At 34.1% G+C, this 26,036-nt stretch overlaps 1 protein-coding gene and 1 long non-coding RNA gene across 2 annotated transcripts; one reads left to right on the forward strand and one right to left on the reverse strand.

The window, feature by feature from the left end:
- Positions 1–2,324: 2,324 nt before the first annotated feature.
- Positions 2,325–6,277, reverse strand: LOC147291445 (WAT1-related protein At1g25270-like). The gene is made up of 7 exons (XM_086237878.1): positions 6,072–6,277; positions 5,220–5,282; positions 4,706–4,822; positions 4,006–4,267; positions 3,465–3,623; positions 2,987–3,138; positions 2,325–2,532 (listed from the first exon to the last, which is right to left on the reverse strand). The coding sequence occupies exons 1-7, from the start codon at positions 6,272–6,274 to the stop codon at positions 2,325–2,327; spliced, it is 1,164 nt and encodes a 387-aa protein (XP_086094004.1). The 5' UTR covers positions 6,275–6,277.
- A 2,702-nt stretch (positions 6,278–8,979) lies between these two features.
- LOC147291446 (uncharacterized) lies at positions 8,980–13,079 on the forward strand. Its single transcript, XR_015121455.1, has 4 exons — positions 8,980–9,211; positions 11,198–11,265; positions 11,814–11,897; positions 12,914–13,079. It is a non-coding gene; the product is annotated as an uncharacterized LOC147291446 (long non-coding RNA).
- The last annotated feature ends 12,957 nt before the right edge of the window (positions 13,080–26,036 follow it).

Here is a 26,036-nt window from a genome sequence, read left to right on the forward strand (position 1 = left end):
AACTATAACAAATTAATGCATGCTCAAAAGAATTGTCTAATCACAGCTAGATTAATCCAAGATATATTGAAGTTTATAGTAGCTACTAAAATCATTAAAGGCTATGATGATAATGAACCACCTTTTTTAATGAATACCGACAAATAAATGAACCAAATTGGAAAAGATTGATAATCAACCACTAAAATTGAATATCATTGCAAAATGTACTCGAACATATATATAAATGTTCAATTACTAAACACCAATGCATGTTAAACCAAATGTTACATATGACTATATGAGTGTTTGCAATAAAGCTGAAATGCAATCACTAAATAAAGCATAATATTTCTTTATAGAGACAATAGATTATGATCATAAAGACACAAATTATCTTGTTATCATTAAATGGATAGTCAATAAATTCTAAAATTTTACTTGTCTTAAGAAAATACTTTAATTAAAAAGACCCATTATGTTGAATATAGCTTATCTTAAACATAATGAGGTATGACTTGTAGAACCCACTTCACATGATTGTAATTTGATAATAGGAAACCATTAAGACATCTAATTGTGATTGAATAAATAGACGAACATAGTGATTCTGTAAATACTTGAAATGACAACACTTTAATCAAATGATTAAATGATTTCCAATTTGTAAATTTTTGCAAAGATATATGATTCTTGTATAGAGACTATATAAGAAAACAGACAGCTTCAATCATCAAATTACAATGTGAAATGGGTCCCACAGGCCATACCTCATTATATTTAAGATGATATATACCTCAACAGAAGGACTCTATAGAAGTAAATCTATCTCAATACATATAAATTGTTATAAATTAAAGCAATACAAGAAAAGAAAAGAGGTAGGGAATTGATCATAGTGTACGTGTTTTCAATTCGTTTTTATTAACCTCATATTTATAGGCTATAGAATGACCATGGATAGGCTCTGGGACTCTCCTAGTTTACATTAAAAAAAAAACTCTAAGTTATTATCAAGGTATTGTCACCTTAGATAAATACATAAGATAAATTACATATGATGATCGAGGACTTCCACATAAAATACTAATATTTACAACATATACATATGTATACAAGGTACTTAAACCATCTTTCAAAAAATAGTTTGTCGAATAATTTGAAATGAAAATGATAGTATATTTAAATGGCTAAACAATTTTTTATTTATATATCTGAGCTTTTACAGGGACAACCATTGATGGAGGAGGGCCTAAACAATAGACGTTTCCTATCATTTGGATTGCAAGCTAGAATGGAGCCAAGGAATAAAATTTCGATTTTTGGGGTCATGAAAATTTTATCACCTATTCGTTGATATTTCATCAATATTTCGCTGAAATTATCGAAATTTCGCTCACTTACTGCACCACTTGCTCTTCCCCTGTCTACTTCTCAAGTACCCTTTATTTTTTGATCAAGCTAAACTTTCTTCAGTTTTTGAATTTGGTAATTCTGTTTTGTGGTCTTGAAGGAGATCCAAATTAAGTTTGTGTAAGAGTTATGGGAAAGAGAAGAGATCGGGGAGGGAGAGGAGGAAGAGAAGGAGGAAGAGATCAGGGAGGGAGTGGGAGGAGAGAAAAGAGATGCGATGTACTGGGAGGAGGAGAGAGAAATGAGCTAGAGTGAAGAAAATAAGTCACAAGAAGAAAAGGAAGGAAAGAAAAGAAGAGAAGAAAAAAAATAAAAAAGTTTAGGGTTAATTGGGATTTGGGGCCTTTGGGAAATTGAAAAGAACAAAAGGGTTTGAGATTTGATTTGGCTCTTTTGAGATTTCGTTTAGTTGTTTTTAAATCCTAAACTCTAATACATTTTTATATAAAAAATACTCTAAATGGTTTAAACCCTAATATCTTATATTCATCTTATATCACATGAAACCTACTATATAATTTGGTTTTTTCAATGTTTTTTATCAATGTAGTAGATAATATGTTAAATAAACATATGGTAAAGTTTCATTTAAAATTTCCGTATTTTGATAGTAATTTTCGTTGTTTCTGTCTAATTTTTGTCGACATTTAAAATTCATCGAAATTTCTTCGAAATCCGAAATTTTACTCTTTGAATAGAGCACAGTTTTTAATTTTCTTTTGGGTATCTTCTCTCGATCCTCCTTCCATTGCTCCCAATATTTGGTAATCTGGAGTTGGAAGGCTTTCTATCTACATGGTTACATTTACAACAAAAACATTATACATAATATAAACTTCTATCAGTCCACTTTCAGTCTTGAGACCTCTTCATTTTTCAATCTCCAACGTACGTATCATGTTGTCTATATGTTCCGATCCTGTTTTAATGAATCATGTTGAGAGAGTATTTGGAGCATTATTGTTTATGCTCTCGTTGTTGTTGTTGCTTTTAGAATCTGGAGGCATTATAACAATTTCAGTTGTCCCAGTCTCCTGAAAGTTTATTGATGGCACTGATTGAGTCATCTTCTTCATTTCTTTGCCCTTGCCCCACAATACCGCATATAAACCGCAGATTATCAATATTGCTCCTAACACACTGTTATTTGCAAATTAAATGAATTATATGTAGGGAAAAAAAAATATATATATATATATAATATGCAAACAAACTCACATATTCACATATAACATTTTCTTGACTTATTGTGTACTGGCTGGAAATGCATTTGAGCCATATAATTTAGGTGCTTATGAGCGCTGTACACGACTATAATAGTGTTGCTGAAATAAATTAGTAATAAGACTGTTTTATCTATATTGGTACTACACTACTACACCCTTAATTGAAGTGTAATCCATTTATATAAATAGGTCTCATCTTTAATAGAGATGTGATACTATTATAATATTATTATGCAGTTATCCGTGTGTTCATAGGTGCCCAAATTACATTAATCATATGAGCAGTTTCATTTTTAATAGAATAAAAACAAAACAAAAAAAAAATTAGAAACAAATTGAAAATTAATTATAAAAGATCGAAGTGGTACCTTCCAAGGTGCAGCTTCTCGTCCAACACCAAAGACCCAACAAGGGCAACAAGCACCAGCATGAGAGGGTTGAAAACAGATACGAACAATGGGCCTCTCATGCGTATACACAGTGAAATACATGACACAGTTACTCCAGTAGCCACAATCCCCTACAAAATAATTAAAGTCAACAACAATAAATATATAGATCACTAATCCTCTAAAAATTGCTGACTGCAAACTTAAATTTTGGTCATAGGTATAGAATGACTTGATATTTATATTCAAATCAAGTCATCATATAGGCAAGTCCTATACATGAATCCAATCATCTTATACATACTCGCAAATTTTAAGTTTGCAATCATTCTCTCTAGATGATTTTTTTTTACAAATCGATCACAGATATTATATAATATTCACTCTATCAAATTAATAAATATAACTTGATGGAGGTGATGAAAATTAATTAAGAAGAAGAAGACTAAATGGGTACCGAGTATGCAACTGAAAGAAGCCGTATATTCCAACCTAATTTCCATTGGCTCCAGTTCCTCTCCATGCAGAGGGCAAAACCAACGGACTGGATCGAGCCCATAATTGACATTAGAGCAGTGCTGGAATAATAGCAAGGGTATGTCGCACCCATTTTACTCTATTTGACGAAAACAAAATAATTAGTAAAATAAATGAAAAAAAATATATAAATACAGGTTGGATGTAAATATGTATTTATAGGAATTTGTTGGGCATTTTGGATGTAAATATGTACAGGTTCTTAGATATAGTCGATTCCATTTTGTCATTGAAATATATATTAGATCTAATCCACGAATTTTTTTTCTTTTGATTTAGACGAAATATTTTTTTTCTATTTTTGATGTCCATTTTCCCCCTTGAGAGAAACAACGGAAATAATATTTATAAATAATCGAAAACCCCCAATTTTTATGGTTCTGTCTCGAACCTCCCTTATCTCATATTCTCATGGTTGGCCTTGATAGCATGTTTGTGGACTTTATTTGAAATTAAATCACCTGAAGAATGAGCCACAAAGCAGAGCACAAACAGGTGCCGAGAGCGAGTATAAAGCCCAACAGTTGATTAGAGTTTGGATGTGAGGGTGATGCCAAGTGTTTGTTTGGTTGCTGACTCTTATGCAAAAGGTCAACATGTGTGGACCATATATCGATTTCCACACCTTTATAAAAGGTCAGAAGCATTGCTCCACCTATTCCCATTAATGCTCCCAACACCTTAGCCTTCCCTTCTAGGGTTCCAAAATTCAATCTCTCCAACCTATTTAAGGAAATTAATTAAATTTGATAAATTACAGAATCAACAATATCTCCAAGTTATGACTTATGGGTTATGGCAATTAAATTTGATAAGAATAAATTTGGGAAATATATAGGAGAATTATATCATACATTTACAATTTATGGAGCATTATTATTATTTGAAACATAACATGTATCTTAAGTGACCATCTTGTTGACTACGTTTTTAATAAATTAAAGTACGTTGGATCTATCTATGTGAGATCTATCTGTGTGGGTCTCACTTTATTAGAGAAATTGTCAATAAATTAAATCATTAGTTAAGATGGTCTAAATAATTCCATTCTTTAAATTTTTGAATTTGATAGATTCATTTTTACAATATGAGAAAATTTGTTTATGTATGCCATGCATGTACATATTATTAACTAAATTAATATTATAAATGTTTAATTACCTCATGGAGACGGCCAAGATAAAAGTTATAGCTGGGATGAGTTGGGATATAGCAGAAGCAAATGTTGCTGATGTTAAGGCCAAGCTTTCGATGTACAAATTTTGTGACAATGATCCCCTGCAACATTTCAAGTGCAATCCAGATAAGTACTGTACCTGGTGCTACTTTATAAAAAGCGCGCCTAGAAGATATACCAAGATTAATCACGTAAAAATGAAGCTGTGAAAATACTCATAGGGTCATAGAGATATTGCACTGGACACAGTTGGCTATATCAATATCTAGTGGACCACCAACTGTACCCACTAAACTTATACAGTGCTCATTATGAGATTTCTGGAGGCCGGTGACAAACTATAAAAATGAAGCTCTCTACTTTTTACTCGTAAATATCTTAGTATAATTAGCTATGCAGATGAAGATATTTATCATGATCATATCTTAATTTGCTAGCTTCAAATATTAATTTGAAGAGGTAGAGACATGAAAATGCACACGTGTGGATGCTGCTTACCCGAGCAAGCCAGACATAAATGATTGCAAGAGTACCACCCAGGTGAGTTTTGGCCTGCTCTTCCTGCATCAGTTTACAAAAATATTAATTTAGTACCATGCTTAATGTACTAATTATTAGTTTTATTTCTATTCTTTAATTATCGTGGCATCAGTTTATTTTTCAGAATTTATTCTCTTTTTTTTTTATTAGAGATTTTTTAATCTGAGTCGCTCAAAAAGTCAAAAGCAACTGTGGACCAAAATCAATTACACGTGTAAAATTAGACCAAAAAAAAAGTTACACGCGTAAAAAGCTGCAGGAAAACATTGAAACTTTAAAAGGCTTCACTCGAAAAGTTAATGTTTATCAGACCAAAAAATAAAAATAAAAAGTTGATAAGTATAGCAACTTTTTAACAGAAAATAGCCGATGTGGCAGTATCAGCATCTAGAAATGCTTTCCTTTTATCTTTTTCTGTACACAGTTTTTGTACTGTAAACTTCTCGTGTATATTGAAAGCTAGCTCTCAAGGATTACAGAAAAGACGTCTCCAAGAGAACTTTGTGAAAATCAGGTCCAAACAACAAGTAGTGTATAATATAGCAATAAAAAAAATTAAATATATTAATTTTTTTCTTACAAATGGATTATAAAAAATATAGCAACAACAATTAACTATATTCATTGAATATTAGAAAAACAAAAGGATAATTTATCTTCTTACATGCTTCCTTTAGGCAATTAAGCTATTGCTCTAATTGTTAATGGGTTTTCGAGGCATATACGTTTAACAAAAGATGCAATAAATATGTACATTTACAAAAAAAGAAAAAGAAAAAATATATAGAACAAATAAATATGCAATCTTACCTTTCAAAGAAATAAGCAATAGGAAGAAGGAAAGCGGTTGCAAAAATGAAGCGATATGCAATGATAACCCTTAAGTTCATTGCATCATTAGCAGCGAGTTTGTAAACCACATTGAGCCCAGCATATACAAACTGAACCGCCACCATTAACAACACTGGCTTCAGCCCATACAAAGCATTACAAATCTCACCACCCATAACCATTATCACGAGAGAGAGAGAGAGAGATAGAGAGAGAGAGAGAGAGGGTTTGAAGGTGTTTGGTTAAAAGAGTGTCCCAAGGTTTAGAGAGTGATCAAAGAAGTTAAGGAGTGAATTGGGCAATTGTTTGTGTTTGAGATTTTAAGGCTCTGTGCCTGGCCTCTGCCTTTTGTGGTATTTCCCCACGTAACCCACCTACGTACCACTTGGATGCCTATATTCAACTAGTTACAAAAATCGGTGCATTGCTTTATTCTTTTTTAGCTAAAATTCATTTTTGGTACCTGTAGTTTGCCTCAACTTGCACTTTCATCCATGTAATTTATTTTTATGGCATTTTTGTCTTCGTAGTTCATTATGTTAACACGTACTATTAGTCCAAATTGTAAGTTTCGTCAAATTGCAAAACATTAATTTGAGTTTTTCATGTCCAACCCGTGATGTTCAAGCTCATTTTTTACCTGTAATTAAGAACTCCATCTCAATACTCAATATATGGGGTTTAAAACTTGTAACAATAGCTTTCAAGTCATGTAAAAAATTTTGAGGATTGATTAACCATAGTGAGAAATCCACGCTCAAAACTGAACAGAAAAGGTTTAGGTTTAGAGTTTTCAATATGATTTCTGCTTAATTGAATAAGACCACAAAGTGTGGTTAATATACATGGGCCTATAACTAAAATACAGGAATTAATAAATAACCTAATTAATCCTAATAATTACACAATAATATATCGCACATGCCCAACTTGTCTAGTGAGTCCAAAAACACCCTATTTGCTACGGCCTTGGTCAACACATCTGCAAGCTGATCTTCGGACTTCACAAATGAGAAGTTAATAATCTTAGCTTCAAGTTTCTCTTTAATGAAGTGTCAATCAATCTCAATGTGCTTTGTTCTGTCATGCTGAACAGGATTATGTGCTATATCAATAGCAGATTTGTTATCACAAAACAAGTCCATAGGTTTGGTAGGTGGACACCCTAAATCGGTCAATAGATGTCTCAACCATAAAAGTTCGACTACTCCGAGTGCCATACCTCTGTATTCAGCCTCTGCACTTGATCTAGATACAACTGATTGCTTCTTACTCCTTCAGGTCACCAAATTCCCCCCTACAAAGGTAAAATAGCCTGAGGTAGACCTTCTATCATCTGCTGAACCACCCTAGTCTGCATCAGAAAACCCTTCAACATTCACATGACCATGATTAGCAAACAACAACCCTTTACCAGGTGCAGATTTTAAATACTGCAAAATTCGCTCCACAGCATCCATATGGGGTTTACACGAGGCATGCATAAACTGGCTTACCACACTAACTGCATAAGCAATGTCAGGTCTAGTGTGAGACAGATATATCAATCTTCCAACAAGTCTCTGATATCGCCCCTTATCTGCAGGCAAAGCCCTCAAACACTCGAAAAGTCTATGATTTTGTTCCATAGGCGTGACAGCTGGCTTACACCCAAGCATACCAATTTCAGACAACAAATCTAAAACATATTTCCTTTGAGATATGAATATGCCATGTTTAGACCGAGCCACTTCTATCCCAAGAAAGAACTTCAAGTCTCCCAGCTGTTTCATTTCAAACTCTTGAGACAAGTACCTCTGCAAATTAGAGATTTTCTCATAATCATCTCCGGTCAGAACCATATCATCAACATAAATGATAAGAGCAGTAATCTTCTTCCCCCTTTTCTTTAGGAACAAAGTATGATCAAAATTACTCTGCCGATAACCATAGTTCTTCATTGCACGGGTGAATCTCCCAAACCAGGCTCTCGGAGATTGTTTAAGACCATATAAAGACTTTTTCAGTTTACATACCAATCTTGTATTATCAAACTCTGGTATACCTGGAGGAGGATCCATGTATACTTCTTCAGTCAAATCACCATGGAGAAAGGCATTCTTTACATCAAACTGAACGAGTGGCCAATCTTTGTTAGCAGCCAAAGACAACAGAACCCGTACTGTGTTTAACTTGGCCACTGGAGCAAACGTCTCCAAGTAGTCTATGCCATAGGACTGTGTATAACCCTTTGCTACCAACCTTGACTTATACCTTTCAACTGACCCATCAGCTTTGTGTTTGACTGCAAACACTCATCTGCACCCAACTGTCTTCTTCCCCTTAGGTAGAGAAACCAACTCCTAGATTGAATTCTTCTGTAATGCCGCCATTTCTTCAGCCATAGCTTTGGTCCATCTAGAATCTGTAAGAGCATCCTGCAATCTACTAGGAATAGAAACAGAAGATAATTGCAGAACATACGATTCATATGACTTTGAAAGCCTAACAGACGACACATGATTATTAATTGAGTACCTAACTTTGGCATTTGGATATGGCTCATATTTAGCTAGTGGTTGTCCTCGGTTAGACCGAGGAGGAAGTGTAAATTTAGAAGCATTAGAAATAAAATCTGAACCAGAATGTGAATCAAGAGTATTGTCGGTTACCTCAATGGACGAAGAAGATTGATTCAATGGAGTAGGAGAGATGGTGGTACTATCATGGAGTGGTGCACTACAACAAAATGTATATATTATAGCATATTACTATAGCATTTTTTTCAAACTGTTATCAAAAGTAACATAATTACTGCATATTGATTTAAAAACGCTGTAAGAAGTTTTAGGCTAAAATAAATTCACGCAGGTTCTTCTTCCAAGACAGAACGTTCCTTCTCCTTCTTTCTCTCTGTCTCTCTCTCTCGCTCTCTTTCTCTCTCTCCGGCTGCGTTTGTACGCGATCTCTCTCTCTCTCTCTCTCTCTCTCTCTCCCTCCCTCCGAGCCTTTTCGCTCTCAAATCAATCGGTCTGGAGACGAAGAGGAAGAGAAAAAGCTTTGACTGATGTCGTATTCCTCCAATCTGCCGCCAACCACCACCGATCGAGCATCTTTCTCTAATCTGCTCGTTTCCATGGGTAAGTCTATTATCAATCTTCCTCTAATATCTCTCTCTCTCTCTCTCTCTCTCTCTCTCTTACTACCACGTCCATGGGTAAGCCCATTCTTTGATTTTAGGGTTAGTGGGTTTTGGGGAAAATCGTGTGCTGTAGAGTCAATTTTGCTTTAGAGAGGCTTAACTCTGCTACATTGTTTGGGGTTTGAGGTAACTAGTTTAACTCTTTGATTGGAGAAATGGGTATCTGGAATTTTAATGGGTGGATGATTCATCTTAATTTCTGAATACATAAATTTTAGTTTTGTGTTTTTGCAATCTATGGTTGTTGTGGGACTGATGGATTATTATATTTTATGCTTGTTTGAGGTTTTTACGTTTTGTGTGGCTGATGAAAAATTAGTGTAAAGTAGAAACTAATTGGCTGCTGTAAAATTAATGCAAAGCAAAAAGTAATTCATTTATGAAAAATTAATATAAAGTAGAAATTTTGTGGGAGCTGAATGTTGTTATGACAAGTTTTGGATATGAGATAGGAGGTACTCTTTTAGGATCAAGTCTGGAAATTAACTTGTTTAATGAGTGAGGGTTGAGGGGATTTATCAGTCTAATGGGGTTTGGGTCTATGACATTCATTCCTTGTGACTTGTGGGATTTATCACTATGGAGTATTTCTTGGATTAGATTCGAAAAGGGTTCCTAATTGGGCTGTAGGCAGTCAGTTTGCATTTGCAGAGGCTTTGGCTAAAGCTTGAACTGAATACAATAATCCCAGGTCCTAATTCAAACGATGGTTCTTTTGTTTCCTTCTGCTGTTACATGTGCTTATAAATTTAATGTGTTTAAGTTTGATTGAAATTTGTGAACAATACTTTTTGTCACTATCACCAATTCATTTGTTGAGATTGAGGATTGAGGAGATTACCATTGAGTTGGAAGAAACGGCTGCCACAATTTACTTGAATTGATTTTATTCTTGATTAGCTGTAATTGATTTTTTTCTTTTAGATATCAATCCTCATTGTCATAAGATATGCCTACTCTGTCAATAATCCAAAGACTATTAGGGTGTGGAAAGCTCCTGTATAGATTAAACAACAACTTTAATCTGATTGTAACTATTTTTAATTTTTTTTTTTCAATAAAAATATCCTTCAATTTAAAAATAAAACCAAGCTTGGAACCTGCCGTATAATCCACATTTCGAGGGACAAATAAACAAAGATGCTTTATTTAGAATACATCAAAGAGAAATCTTTTTTCCTTTCTCATCAACATTGTTCTCATTTTAGTTATGCAATGAATTATTATAATTAAAGATGACCATTAATATAACTGTACCTGCATTGCATGTAAGGGCTTAGAGACATTTTGTGTAAGATGAAAACCAAGAGGTTAATTTACAATATGTACAAAGACTAATCATTATGATTTGGTAATATATATTGTATAATTTTTTATTTTTTGCTAAGAATAGTGTATAGATTAAGAGTCCCCCATTTTTTATAATTGTCAATGTTGATAGTCTATTATTTGGGTTTTAGTCTTTAATTATTTCAAAATCTTATTTTGTGAGTAATTAACATAATTTTTCCTTTTTAACTAGAAAAACATGTTAAGTTGCAATTTAGTGAGGCACCAAACACTATGTATTGCTGTGATGGAGTTTCTTTTTGGAGAAATAATTGTTAATAAATCTTTTTGTGCAGCAGAAGGCATCAATTCTCTTAACTTTTTTTTTTCTTTAGTCACTCATTTTGCAATCATTATTTGGAGATCTTAAATTTGAGAATTCACAACCTCATGCTTATATGTATGGAGACAATTCTTTAGCCAAGGTTTTGCTTATATGTATTGGTAGTTTATTTTGAGTTGGAGCTTAGCATCCATAAAAATTTTTCTTCCATCTAACTACGTACTAAATCAAATTCTTTGTTCTATTAATTGATCTGAGTGTCTCATTCTTATGTAAACTTCTCTTTTTGTGGCCATCCACCCTCAAAAGCAGACCTTGAAGCTCTCAAGAGGCAATGTGGGAGCATTCCTTTGAAGTTCTGTAATGTGGAGCAGGGGTGGGTGAGTTTCTTTTCCTTTGACAAGGTGGAACTTCCTGTCCTACCTTGACATCCGGATTTTATGTTGTATTGTACTTGTACTATAGGATTAATTGCTAACAGAAACAAGTTCTGTATTGTAATTGTCTTTAATTTTCATTGGACTTGTTTCAAATGCACAACTCTCTGAAAAATGGGTGACATCGCTTCATGCCATGCTCTTAATTTTATCTAATATCAGTGTCTTAAATTTGAAAACCCAAGTAGGGGAGTCAATCCACCAAATTAATGATTCCCTGAATAAGACCAATTAATATTTCTTGCATGGTAATAAATTCCATTATCTGTTATGCTAAGCATGTCTGTTGTGTTTGGTTGTGTATTAATTGAGTAGAAACTATATATGTGCTCTCTCTCTCTCTCTCACTCTCTGAAACTATGCCAAGCTATAAAATAATGAAGAGGAGAGATTAATAACTTGAGTCATGCTATGCCTATTAAATATGTATTATTATAATATATTTGCTGGATGTGTAAAGGGAGAGATTTCATCATTTGTGTTGCCTGCAGGCAATGGCAGATCCTGCAAGCCCTGAATGTATTTTAAAGACAAGAAAAACTGCCTCAAGTTTATGTTTGGTGGATAAGTGGGCGGTATATATCTTTTCCTTGCTTCTACTACACACCAACACACACACACACACACACACACAACACACATACATGTTCTTTCCTGTTGTATATTAATTTTGCAACCTTTAAGATTTGTATCAATACACTATAAATCCTGTCAAATGGATCTATTTGCGGAGGTGGAAATGTTTTGCAATTCATCATATGGTTCACTATCATGCTTATATCTTGATTAAAACATCCCTAATTACTGCTAAGTTTTTACAAACATTCTTTGAGTTGATTTGTCCTGCATTTATGTTGCAATCTATTACAGAATGCTTAGCTCTTTCTGTCTCTGATTGTCCTGCATCATATGCCCTACCAAATACAGTGACATATGATTATTAAGTAAAAAATACCTATACTCTAAAACTTATTTTATTACTTAACAGATTATGACAATTGGATGGATTAATGAAAAACAAGGAGTAACTGTTTTTCTCTTTACTGTATTTTTCTCTAGCTTTACTCTAATAATATGTCCTATAATGTCTTGGGGTGAATATGGAGGTGCATCCTGGGGTGTGACCTATATATTGTCCCTTGTTTGGATGCTGCCTTGTCGAATCTGACTTTTCAATGCAGTTTTTTTGTGGGGAAAAAATAATGGGTTGTTTTATCTACCTTGGAAAGTACATTAGTCATTTGAATGTCTTCCAAATATGTTATATATATATATTTATCAGTTAGTGAACCTTGTGTATGAAATTGAAGCTTGGCCAAATTGGAAAAATATTCTACTAGTTAATTAAATATATATGAAGTAGATATGGACCAACACAGTTCGTTTGTTTGGTTTTGATTTCTTACACAATATCTAGATATGCTAATATGGAGGGATCTAGATATGCTAATACGGAGGGATAATGTGAATTGATATAACATGTGTTGATTTAGCTAGCTCAAGCACTTGTTTTGATTTAGCTAACTCAAGTACTTGACTTTTGGTAATTTTGTTTTATTAGTTTCTTATAATTGGTCTTTTCTTTTGGCAGCTTAGGGACACTCAGCTATTGGAATTGGATGCTTGCTTATGAGAAGTATCAAATTGATTTAGTTGTGTTTGTTACTATAGGGGCCTAATATATGCATTACTATTATATAGGGAAAAAATAAGACATTATTGTACTTATGGAGCCTTATGTAATATATTTAATTGATTCTTTTGAGGATCATTTAATGAGATGTGTCTTACCATTTACTATTGATAGCATTATATAATTTACTCTTGAAAGCAAACAAAAAAATGACATTGAAAAAATGCTACCTAAAAGCTATGAAAAGAACTATAATAGTATTCTAAACACTAACAGCACATATGATAGCATTTTTGGATAGTTATATAATCATTTAATGATAGCATTTTAGAAATGCTATGAAAAAGTAGTATGATAGCATTTTATAAATGCTATGAAAGAGCAGTATGATAGCGTTTCTAAAACGCTATAGAATAGTCCTTTTTGATAGCATTCCAAAAATGCTATAATAGGCCTTTGATCTATTATTGCGTCGACTGTCATAGCGTTTTGGAAAACGTTATAAAAGGGCTTTTATAGCGTTTTTTGAGTGCTATAAAAGCCCTTTTGTGTTGTAGTGGTGACTCCTCAGGCTCAGAATTGGTAGGTTCTTGTCCTACCACATCCTCAGTATCATCTATCATTCAATGGGTGATCAGCAGTCTGTTCTGACCCTTTCTCACTACTACTCCCAAACTTATCAAAAAACAACACATCATCTCGATTCTGCACTTCACTAGTCTGCACTTCACTAGAAACCTCCCCCTGAAGGGTAGAATCCAGTGGACGTGGAGAATAAAAAAGATGTTCATGAAAAGTGACATCCATAGAGACATAGAAGCGCTGAGTAGAGGGATGATAACACCGATACCCCTTCTAGGATGGACCATAACCAACAAATACACACTCTAAGGCCCGAGATGCGAGCTTGGATCACTGATGAGAATATAAATGCACAAAAACAACACACCCAAAAACCCGGGGTTCCAAATGAAGGATACCTGGTAGAGAGACAAAATTCGAGAGAACATCCAGAGGTCGCCAAAAGTCAAGGACACTAGATGGGGTCCGATTAATCAGATAAACGGTAGAACTCAAGGCATCACCCCAGAACAGAGATGGCACGTGACCCCCCAAAAGAAGGGACCGAGTGACTTCCAATAAATGTCGATTTTTGTGTTCAGCAACCCCATTTTGTTGTGGAGAATGAGCGCAAGAAGTCTGATGAAGGATCCCCGCAGAAGCAAAATACTGAGTCAACTATGTATTAACGAACTCACCGCCATTATCAGAGCGCAAAAATTTAATAGGACATGCAAACTGGGTGAGGACCATATGATGAAAAAGGCGAAAAATAGCACACACATCACTTTTATGTTTCAGAAGATAAACCCAAGTCATCCTAGTACAATCATCAATAAATGTCACAAACCATTTCATTCCTTTATGTGTACTACACGGGGCCGGACCCCAAACATCCGAGTGGACCAAAGCAAAAGGAACATCCATACGTGTAGCACTAGAATGAAACATTGAACGATGGCTTTTGGCCAACACACAAACTTCACAATTAAAATGGGAAATGTTCAATCCAAGAAATAAAGAGGGAAATAAGCGCCGAAGATAACTAAAGGACGGATGACCAAGTCGGCGATGCCACAACCAAATCTTCTCCTTATTTTCGGAGGAACCATCACTAACTAGACTCACAATGCCACGACCATCTGAAGCGGAAACCCCACTATCCAGATAGTACGATCCACCACTCTTTCTACCACTGCCAATCTTCTCCCTGGTATGAATATCCTGGAAAACACAATGGGTAGGAAAGAATGTGGCCACACAATTATGAGTTTTGGTTAGTTGACTAACAGAAATAAGGTTACAATTTAAGGAAGGAATAAACAACACATTATGTAAAGACAAACCAGATGAGAAGGATACCGTGCCGCCCCCTAGAACAGGAGATGACACACCATTGGCATTAACAATAAATGGTTTAGGACAGACAGATGAAAGATGACTAAAAACATAACGATCAGAAGTCATATGATCCGTAGCACCTGTTTCAATTATCCATGCACCATTACCAGTACAAGCAGAAGTACTCAAAGCAGAGTTAGAGGTACCTGACTTGACAACAAAGCTGGAGGAACTAACAGAGTTCACCCTGGAATGCAGCATTTTTATATATATATATTTTTTCCCCTTTTTTTCTTTTTTTTTTTCTTCTTCTTGCGCAGAGCTACACAAATCAGATTGTTTTTTTTTTCCTGCGCAGAGCTACACAAATCAGATCACAACTTCTCACTACCCGCACGCAACGCAAATCATAGCTGCTGCAGGCAGCGTCGCACGGAGCCCCACAGCAAGGGAGTCCAGCCGCGTTGCACAGCCGCCGCGACGCGTTGCACAGCCGCCGCGACGCGTTGCAAAGAACTCACGCAACAGCAGCGGGTTGACGTCTCTGGCAGACAAGCAGCAGTCGCCGGCGCTCAAGGAAGGTGGAGGCGGGGCGTCGGCGTCGTGTCGAGCAGCCGGGTCGGTGTCGGGTTGAGCAGGCAGGGCGGCGTCGCGTCGAGCAAGCAGGTCGGCAGAGGTGGAGGTGTGCCCAGTCGCCGGCGCACGAGGAAGGCAGAGGCGGGGCGTCGCTCAGTCACACACGCCGTCGACTTCATAGGCGTCGGCATCGCTCAGTCGCTGGTCGCTGGAGGAGATGTGCAGCGAGCAACGGTGACAGAGGGGTGCAGTGAGCGACGGTGACAAGGGTGGGGGGTGTTTAGCCAGGTGGCTTGGTAACCAGACAATGTCAAGTTTGCAGCGGAAAGGGACAAACAATTAGATAGAGTAATAGAATTTTTCTGGAAAAATTCTTCAAAAACCAGTAGGATAAAGAACCATGCTCTGATACCATGAACAGAAAAGGTTTAGGTTTAGGGTTTTCAATATGATTTCTGCTTAATTGAATAAGACCACAAAGTGTGGTTTATATACATGGGTCTATAACTAAAATACAGGAATTAATAAATAACCTAATTAATCCTAATAATTACACAATAATAACATGGGTTGACTCACACCAACAAAAACTGAAAAATGCATTTTATGAATTTTTCTTCAAAATCTTTCAACTCAGCTCGAATGGCCGAAAAACATGGCTTTCATTTACAAATGGCCAAAAAACATGTAGGATATATGACTCTAATTTTGTTAAAACATGAATCAAAGAATTCTCAAATTTAAAAATTAAACTCTAAAAAAGTTTTGAACTCAAATTACTCCATTATAAAAAATCAAAATCAAATTGAAACATAAATTTAGAATGTTGAAAGAGTATTCTTTAAAAACACCAAGGTCACTTTAACCGATAACCAACAAACCAAAACATATGGAAATCAAAATGAATGAAAATCTACTCGATCATTTCATAATTTGATCCACCAATGCTAACGAAATGAAACTATATGGACAAAAATGACAAATAATAAACTACAGGGACGAAGATTGGCCAAATTAATCTTCTTACCCCCCAAGTCGGCCTAACTGACCGATCATGACCTTCAATTGGGGTTTATTCAATTCGATCAACTACTTGTGGAAATGTCTAACTGGCCTTGTTGCCACCAACCCTATCAATAGTGGTTGCCTCAAGCTAGGCCGTATCTTGGCCTTCTTCTTTCGGCACTTTTTGGTCTGACCATCATCATACATTTCAACTTCTATCTCTAGCCAATATATGCACGTTTCCTTTCATTTTTAGTACTATAACTAACAAACATGCATGTATTGTGGACATAGCCAAATGTGCGCAACTTATTATTTCCAATTTAACATAATAATCCAGATATGTTTTTTCATCTTTTAAACTTTTACATAAGGGAGGCAAGACCATAAGTGCCCCATTGTTATATATATAATTCCAATTAAATCTAACCAGACCAGAAGCTAGCGGCCCTCAAAACTAAAGAGAAATGCCCATATACTTTTGGCTGAATTTCATAAATAGTGCATGTGGTTTGGGTGATGTGAATTGCAATGTTACTTCAATATGTTTTCAATCTCACTCATTTTGTTAATTTGTCGTTAAAATTCTAACATGTGCGTGTCATGTGATGGTTAAATTTGCCTTTTCAAGTGATAATAATCAGAACTAGCAGGATGGCCTCTATGACCTTTCAAGTGAGGCACACATGGTAGACTTATATATAACCACAATTTTTCAAAATGAATGAGATTGAAAACATATTGAATCACAAGTGTATAATTATTTTTAAAAAACAAAAAAACACAAGTGTAAGAATGAAATATCACCCATATCACATGTACGATTTTTGAAATTTGGCCTATACTTTTCGTCATAGTTTTATTTTTTTCGAGCCACTATTTTCCACCTTCCATCATATTTTAATATTTTTTATAAAGACAAAATTATTCTCAAATTGGTCCATCAAATAATACTAATAATTTGACTTGCTTTCCAAAAAATAAAAACCCAAAAAAGGAATAAAAGAAACACATAATGCACACCTTCCAAACGCTAACATGAATTGAAATTGTTAAATTACAAAACATTTCACAAGTTTTTTAGAAACAACAAAGAAAGAGAAATGCCCATATATATACTTTTGGCTAAATTTTATAAATAGTGCATGTGGTTTGGGTGATGTTGCAATGTCACAAATATGTTTTCAATCTCACTCATTCCGTTAAATTTGCCTTTTCAAGTGATAATTATCAGAATTAGAGGGGTGGCCTCTATAACTTATCAGGTGAGGTGCACATGGTAGAGTCATAACGTCAATTTGACAAAATGAATGAGATTGAAAAAAGAGCTAATTAGGGTTATGTTAAAAAAATACAGTTTAGACAAAAGCCGACAGTCATTTCAAATTCATAGTCAAGTCATATATTTACATTCGTATTTAAGTCCTTCTTGGAATGCCAGACTATTAATTACACGTTAGCATTTTTTTTTCTAATAATTATCATTTATTGTGTACATATTGTTCAACATTATATATCTTCTTTTATTATTATTTTTATTTAAACAATATTATCTTATTCTGAATTTCAATTTAATACATGAGATAATTATCATAAAAATATATCTCTTTATCTCTTCATATCTCTTCTTCTTTCTTTCTACATATCTTCCCATCTCTGCTTAGATGGAAGATTCATAGGCATGTTCCATCTCCAAATCGTTATCTTCCATGTACACATGTAAAGTTGTGATCTCATGGCATGGTTGTCATATATCATGGTTGATTTTACTTACCATTGGGCGATGACTGTTCTCTCTCTCTCTCTCTCTCTCTCTCTCTCTCTCTCCATAAGGTGTGTTGATGTAGTTCGAAGCTTTGATTATAGCAATCAAATGAATGTTAGTTTAGCCGAAATGTACCAAGTTATGTATTGGTACATTTGAAATGTACCAAAATCCTTATTTGGTACAATTAAAATATACCAATCTCTGTATTTTGTTGTCACGCCCTGGCCCAATCCGGGATTAAGAGTAAATCTCGGATTAAGGAGGAGTGAATAACACTCTAATTATAGAAATAACTTCCATAACCATAATGTGATGGAGGAAAAATAGGATAAATATATAGAAATAAACTTCGTAATATTATTGTACCACAAATGGGATTCAAGCTTAATAGACAAAATAAGTCATACTTCTATACTTTACATTCTCCACAATTCGAAAATCAAACTTAATTTCGACTCGATTCACGTACTACTCCCAATAACTACTCCTAGTTTGTTCCGTAGTTTTCTCTTCTCCATACCTGCAAAGTCTATGAGGGGAGAGCTCTAATCGCTCAGGTAGGGATGTTCGACCTTATCATGCATAATTGATTAAACTAATTAAGGCTTAGTGAAAACATACAATATGTAATAGATAATAAATAATATAATAAGACTAAACTAATGCATGAATATTATGCTACACTTCCTTAATAGTCCCTTGAAAGTAAATTGAAACACATCTTCACTTTAATCGCAATTGAAGTCCAAGACATCCTAACTTCGATATGCAACCGAAGTTCCCAATGCGCCTAGGGAGATTAGATTGTTTTATTAGTACCCAACTGAAGGGGCTTCTCTCCCCGCGCACTCTATGAAATTTAAATTTAAATTCTCAATCCCTTCTTACCACCGCGATCTCCACCTCTCAATGAATCATGTTTCACATTCAAATAAATGTTACATTAAGATAAATGCACTACTAATTAATATATAACAATTAACTAACTTCATATTACTCAAACAATGCTTAGGTAATTCATATAATTCACGTATTAGCACGCATATAATATTTTTTCAACAAAGATTCAATAAAATCAATTCACAGTCAAATGTTTCCCAAATCCCCTACCTCCAATTTAAGCTTAAGCCACCTCTAGAAATTGTCTTGTGTCTCCTGGTCGTCCTCTGAGCCTAATCTCGTACATGAAAATAACAAAAAACCACAATTAAATAATGAATAAAAAATCGCTCACACTCTAACGTTAATGTGTGTAATGCACTCGCTATATAAATTACAGGCCTTATATCCAAAAATGGAGGCCACCATCAGACTCGGAATCGAAAATACAGTGGGGAGGGACTTTCCTCGGCGACCGGATCCGCCACACATGCTGGCGGTGGCGTGGGGGTTGCCGACGAGTACTGTTCATCGTCTTCAACCTCCAGCCTTTGTTTTTTTTTTTTTCTTTCAGTTTTTATCTCAACTTTGGCCCAACTTTTAACTTATCAAATCTTCATCAAATTCACCAATATTATACTTGTTTTGAAGCTATTTTTTTAAATCAAATTTCCAACTGTGTTATTATTATTTTTTTTAGACATCCAACATCTAAAGTAGAATATAAATTGTCTTAATTAAATCCATAAATACTAGCTTTTTGAGTTGACATCTATAACTTACAATTAAAGTTTCAGTAATTCTTTCTCAATCATTGTTTATTTCCTTTTTAAGTTTTTTTTTTTTTTCTCATGTTAATTCCTAAAGTTCTTTTTTTTACTGTTTTTATGAGCTAAACATTAGCACACATTTATATAAGTAAAAACACATAGGCAACATGATGCAAGGATATGGATAAAAGACAGTAGATTCAAGTATGTTACTTTTTCACACACTGTCATACAGTCATTGAATTTATTTCCTTCTCTAGCATTCCTTGGAAATGCCTTTCCTCCTAGTTTCTTACTTAAAGTTCTAAAGAGTGAAAATGGGGATATCTACTAGGTTTTGTTTGGTTATTTTTCCGAATGCACACACCACTTTCCTCTTGATCACTCACTTTCAACAATTGTTTCTCTCTCTCTCTCTCTCTCTCTCTCTCTCTCTCTCTCTCTCTCTTACATTTTTTTGTCTTTGGCTATTTAAAATGGGGATATATATCTAGTAAGTATTGTTTTTGTTTTGATATATGTGTCACAGTATTTGTTTTAGTGATTACATTTACTATTTTCTTTTTTGTTTGAGTTGGACTATGAGTAGTAATTCTTGAGTTGGACCTAGTTTACGTATCTAAAATTTTCTATGTAAAATTGGTGATTGTCACACACTGACCGACTCAATATCAGTATGTGTAGCAGGGCCTTGCTGAAATGTGTTGTTAAAAGTGCTATTAGCTCTACACTTGATTGAGATTTGGACTTAATTTCTCAAACATTTGTATTTATTTATCTCTCTAGCATTCCTTGGAAATGTCTTTGCTAGCTCTTAGTCTTTACTCCAAGTTTTAGAGAGTGAAAATGGGGATATCTACTAGGTTCTATTAATTTGGTTCTTTTTTTAATGCATTACACAATAACAAAATTTAGGGTGAAATTATTGAAAAGAGTTTAGGTTTTTAGTGTTATTTTGAAGAAACCTTGGTTTTTTTGCTGCAGGCTATAGCCTATAGGTCACTCTAATTTTTATGAAATTTGCAAAGGGTTGGAACTAGATAGGAATATATTTTTCAGTTTCCAGTCGTGAAGCGATTTCGTACCTGTTTCAATTGGGATCCAATGGGAAGACGTATTATGTGATGATTATATAGTTCGATGAGTTTCAAAATTAAATAGTATTAGTTTGTTAATTAATCACAATTAGTTAGTTAGTTAGCTTTAAAAACGGTGACTGTAACACAGTCACCAATTTGACGTATATCCATTTTTTACATTTTAGTTGTTTTCATATACTATTATACAACTGATGTCTTGGTTTTTGAGTGACTTTTTTTTTTTTTTTTCTCTTTTTGTAATTTTTAAAATTAGGATATATTGCTGACATCAATGATGGGAAAGCAAAATGGCAGGGAGTGTAAATATTCTTAAATATTCTCATGGTGACGGTGTGTTGCTTTTTGTACAACTAAAATGTATTAACCCGCATATTAGTACAACTGAAATGTACCAACACGTGTATTTGGTACAACTAAATTGTACAAATCCATGTATTTAGGCTTGAGGATATTAGTTTTGGGTTTATGGTATAAGTTAGGGTAGGTTAGAGAATAGGTTTTAGAATTTAAGTTTAGAGTTCAATTCTCATACTTTGCGAGATTTCTAAAATTCAAATCTCATAAATATTGGGATTTAAATCCCTTAGATTATGGAATTGAAATCCCTTAATTTGTGGTATTTAAATCCCACAAAGTATTGAGATTTAAATCTCATAAATTATCCTTTTAGATATTTAAAATAATAATTTAGACATTTTGTATTAAAATAGTGTCGGCTTTAGTATAAAAACTAGGGAGACTTAGAGTCCAGTTCATTTTATGAGTTTTTCTTATAATAAGACCAGTAGTGATTTAAGGTTTTTAATTAAGTCATTTTATTTTTCTTCTTTGACGATTTTATGTTATGTTTTAACTCCAAGATTTTGGGCTCCGCAAAGCTCACTCTACATCCTAAGAGGGGAAATACCCTCTCAAATAGGGGGAAATACCCTTCAAATCGGAGAAGGACTTTCTTATAAATTAAAAGAATTTTTTTATAAATTAAAAGAACTTTTTTATAAATTATTATAAATTAAAAAGATTTTCTTATAAATTTTAAAACACCCTCGGTCTCTATCTAAAAACAATTTTCCTAAAAGATTTAAGCCTAATTATCTCTAAAAACTATTCACTTAAGGGACCTAAGTCAAAATTTTCCTTGAAAAAATATTGAACCACAAGTATATAATTAATTTTTTTTTAAAAGAACACAAGTGTACGTAAGAATGAAACATCACCCATATGGCCATATCACATGCATGTACCAATTGTGAAATTTGGTATATACTTTTCGTCATATTTTTATTTTTCCCCTTGCCACTATTTTGCACCTTTCATTATATTTTAATCTTTGTTATAAAGACAAAATTATTCTCAAATTGGTCCATAAATAACATGACTAATTTGACTTGCTTTCCAAAAAATAGAAAGCCAAAAAAGGAATAAAAGAAACATAACACGCACCTACCAAGTATTTGTAAGAAGGCAAATGAAACACGAATGCACACATGCTAAACAAATACAGGACGAAGACCTAAACTAGATAAGAATTCAAATTAAAACTAACGAAACCGAAAGCGGCCCGACCAGTGTTTTTTCAAAACTAGTACCTGGCCTTTTGGCCTTCTGGAACCCTCCATGCTCTCTATACATTAAACCAACACCTAAGTGGTATGTGCACAAACAAAAGCTCTAATAGTGTATTTGGGAGTTTAGCTTCTCATTACAAAGAGATGATAGTTAGGATGTGTAGTTGTAGAAAACCAAGATGAAGACAATGTTGATGATAAACCTGATGGTTCTCAATTATCGAATCAACGATTTACCATAGGTATAACTATCCATAGCCAATCTTTAAGCATTTCATCACTTCACTTTCTTCAATATGCATTCTTTGGGTTTGATTAATGGTAAACTACTGCTCTGATCCTTGTGTTTTTACTATAAATCACATTTGGTCTTCAGGGTTTAATTTTTTGTAATATAGTCCTTGGATTTTATGTTTTTTTATATTCTTAGGGCAATTTTGAAACTCAATAGTTAATTCAAAAAAAGCCAGATTTTCACTTATGGAAGAATGATTTGTTTATTTTCAAGAAAAATGTTGTTGGCCGGGGATTGAAAGACCATGTTATGGGCTTTCGAAAACTAGTTTAAATTTTTATTTTTGTGTGTTTTTGATAAATAATGCTAGGTTACCAAATGATGTGGCAGCGTATGTGAATAAATGAGTATAGAATGGGCCCTAATATGGATCTATGAGACACTTCCATGTGTATTTGGGGTCCAAATTTTGTATCCTTAGCAACACTCTTTTTCAATAAATGAAAAATCAAGCCTCACATAATTTTGAAGGCTTGAACTCCAAGTTTGAGATTATTTGTTTGACTTGTTGTTTAGAAACAATTCTATATACATGATTTTCGGCTATTCACGACAAAAATCCACAAGCTTAAACAAGTTTTGAGTTGAGATTTGGTACAAGGGGATTTGAAAAGGCAAAAAATATCATCTTGGATGCCATTACTTTGGGTGCCGTTGTGTAATGCTAAGTATACCATATTTTGGTACCACTTTTCTAATAGAGGTGGAACCGATCAATACAAGTAGGTTTCACCTCTATTACATAGATCATACACAAGATGACACCAAAATGTGGTACACTGCATTATTGTTATAACTTATATATCTTCTATCATATATCATGGTTATCAACAACCTTTTACACCACATTTATGATGTTGGTGCATGCACATATCACGATATTATTCCTTAGATTTCTTTGACTCTTTTTTCTTTTTTCCTGAGTTTCTCGGATATATATTATATTCTTTAGAAGGATAAAATATTATGTACGTACGTAGTAGACTTTAATTGCTAATTTGTTTTCAATTTCCTTAATTTATTTGAGTCATGCATGCTTAACAACTGAGAGACCAGACAAATGGACAATAGAAGCATTCAATTCAAATCTAATTATATATATATATATATATATATATAAAAGCATACAGCTGGCAAAGTATTATTAGTCTATACACCACACTAGATTGCCATGTGGCGCCGTATATTCAAGCTTTACAACTGTTAAAATTTGTCTGCCTTAATGCATCAGTGACAATTGGATCCTCTATAGAATTTCAATTTAAATATTTTCATAATTAGTTTTTATTTTGAGCACTCTGCAGTCAAATATTTGCATCTTATATATGATTTTCTTATCTAATATAAATAAGAGTTAAGACTACTTAACTAAGTATGATTAAATAATGTATGTCTATCAATTATGTTTTTTGATTATATGTTTCTGACTAAATCACTCACAAAAGTGCAAATGATTGTTTTTCAGGTTTGCAGCGACGACACACCCTCCGACCCGTACAAATGATTTTTTTTTTTTGAATGGTACCAAGATTATGAAATTTGATGGCATTGGACAAACAAGAATTTCTTGAAATGGTAGATAAATGGTAAAGGTATTATGAACAAATTCAAAATCTTAATTTCTTTACTTACTTTACCAACCCATAGCCAAATCAAAATGTTAATTTCCTTTCGTATTTGTCAAAAATTCACAAATTCTGCATTTAGAAGATATATGGAAAGAGATTAATTGTACCTTCTTCGGTCAATATTTGTACATTGTTTACAAAGAGACAAAGGAATGTACGATTAATCTCTTTCCATATATCTCTTAATTCAGAATTTGTGAATTTTTGGCAAATACGGAAGGAAATTAACATTTTGATTTAGCTATGGGTTGGTAAAATAAGTAAGCAAATTAAGGATTTTGAATTTGTTCATAATTACCTTTACTGTTTATCTATCATATCATGAAAATTCTTAGCTGTCCAACGCCATCAAATTTTAATCTTGACAAAAAGGTAACGTGGGTTTCTTCACTATAAGTCGACACCATTATCATTGTCAACTTCAAAGCTTGTTGGCTTGCTAGTTGTTATAAACATTTTTCAAATATATATTGACCTTTTCCTAAACCAGTCCAGCCCTAATTAACTACATGATCCCTAACTAAAAGAATAGTTAACTAAAAGAGTTTCCTTCTCAAATCAGACGCACCCAAATGCTCGAGCTAGCCAAAAACCTCCCCTTCCCTGCAGCCACTACTACAATAATGTAAATAGACAACGGTCAATAGATAACGGTTTGTATTTTTTCCGTTATCTTAATTTACCACACAACGGTTTTTAAAAAACCGTTATATTAAGGTATAATATCCAATGGTATTTGGTCTTATGAATTTTTCTAAATTATTAAATACAATAGTATTAGACAAAAACCGTTGTGTTGGACAAGTTACACAAAAATAAAGAATTTGCGGGTGTTCATATTTGGGAAAAACCGGAGGCGCGCGTTAATGAATTAATGAAACATTCATATCGCGCCTTAAGTTAGAGAAGTTCAAAGCCCTTCAGACACACATCCCTCTGACTTCACCGAGTTGCCATGGTTCTTCTCACCAGCTCCATCTCACCTCAACTCCTTCTCTCTCTCTCTCTCTTTCTCTCTCTCTCTCTCTCTCTCTCTCTCTCTCTCTCTCTCCAATCTTAGATCTCATAGAATGATCTATACAAGATCTGGATGAGATCTTATCAGATCTGGAAGACCAAAATAGCTCTCATCGCACCTTTCTATCTCTCTCTCTCGATCTCATCAAAACCCAAATTAAATCAGTTCTCCCCTTCTCTCTCCACCGCTGGCGACATCATCGGCATTACTCGAATCGTGGTCGAGGTTGGGTAGAACGACAGCCGCCACTTTGGGTCGCTCAAACCCAGATCCAGAAATATCACGCCCAACGACGAGAAGAGCCAAGCTCGTTGTTGGAGAAGATAAATTCAAGGCTCGTTGTAGAGGTTGTCGGTCGAGTTTCAGTTGGAGAAGAGCCAAGCTTGTTGTTGGTTGAAGGTATATTTTCTCTCTCTCCCTCTCCTTCTCCCCCTTTCTCTCTATATGTACTTCCTCAGATTTATTGAAAATTAGTGTTAGGGTTTGTAATTTGGGGTTTTCTTTAATTATTATGTTTTTTCTTTTTGCCTTTTGTTTTTATTTCTTCAATTAGAACTTCTCTCTAGAAAAAA

This window comes from Dryas octopetala, chromosome 3 (assembly GCF_963921425.1).
Source record: "Dryas octopetala chromosome 3, drDryOcto1.1, whole genome shotgun sequence".
In the NCBI taxonomy this organism is placed as follows: domain Eukaryota; kingdom Viridiplantae; phylum Streptophyta; class Magnoliopsida; order Rosales; family Rosaceae; genus Dryas; species Dryas octopetala.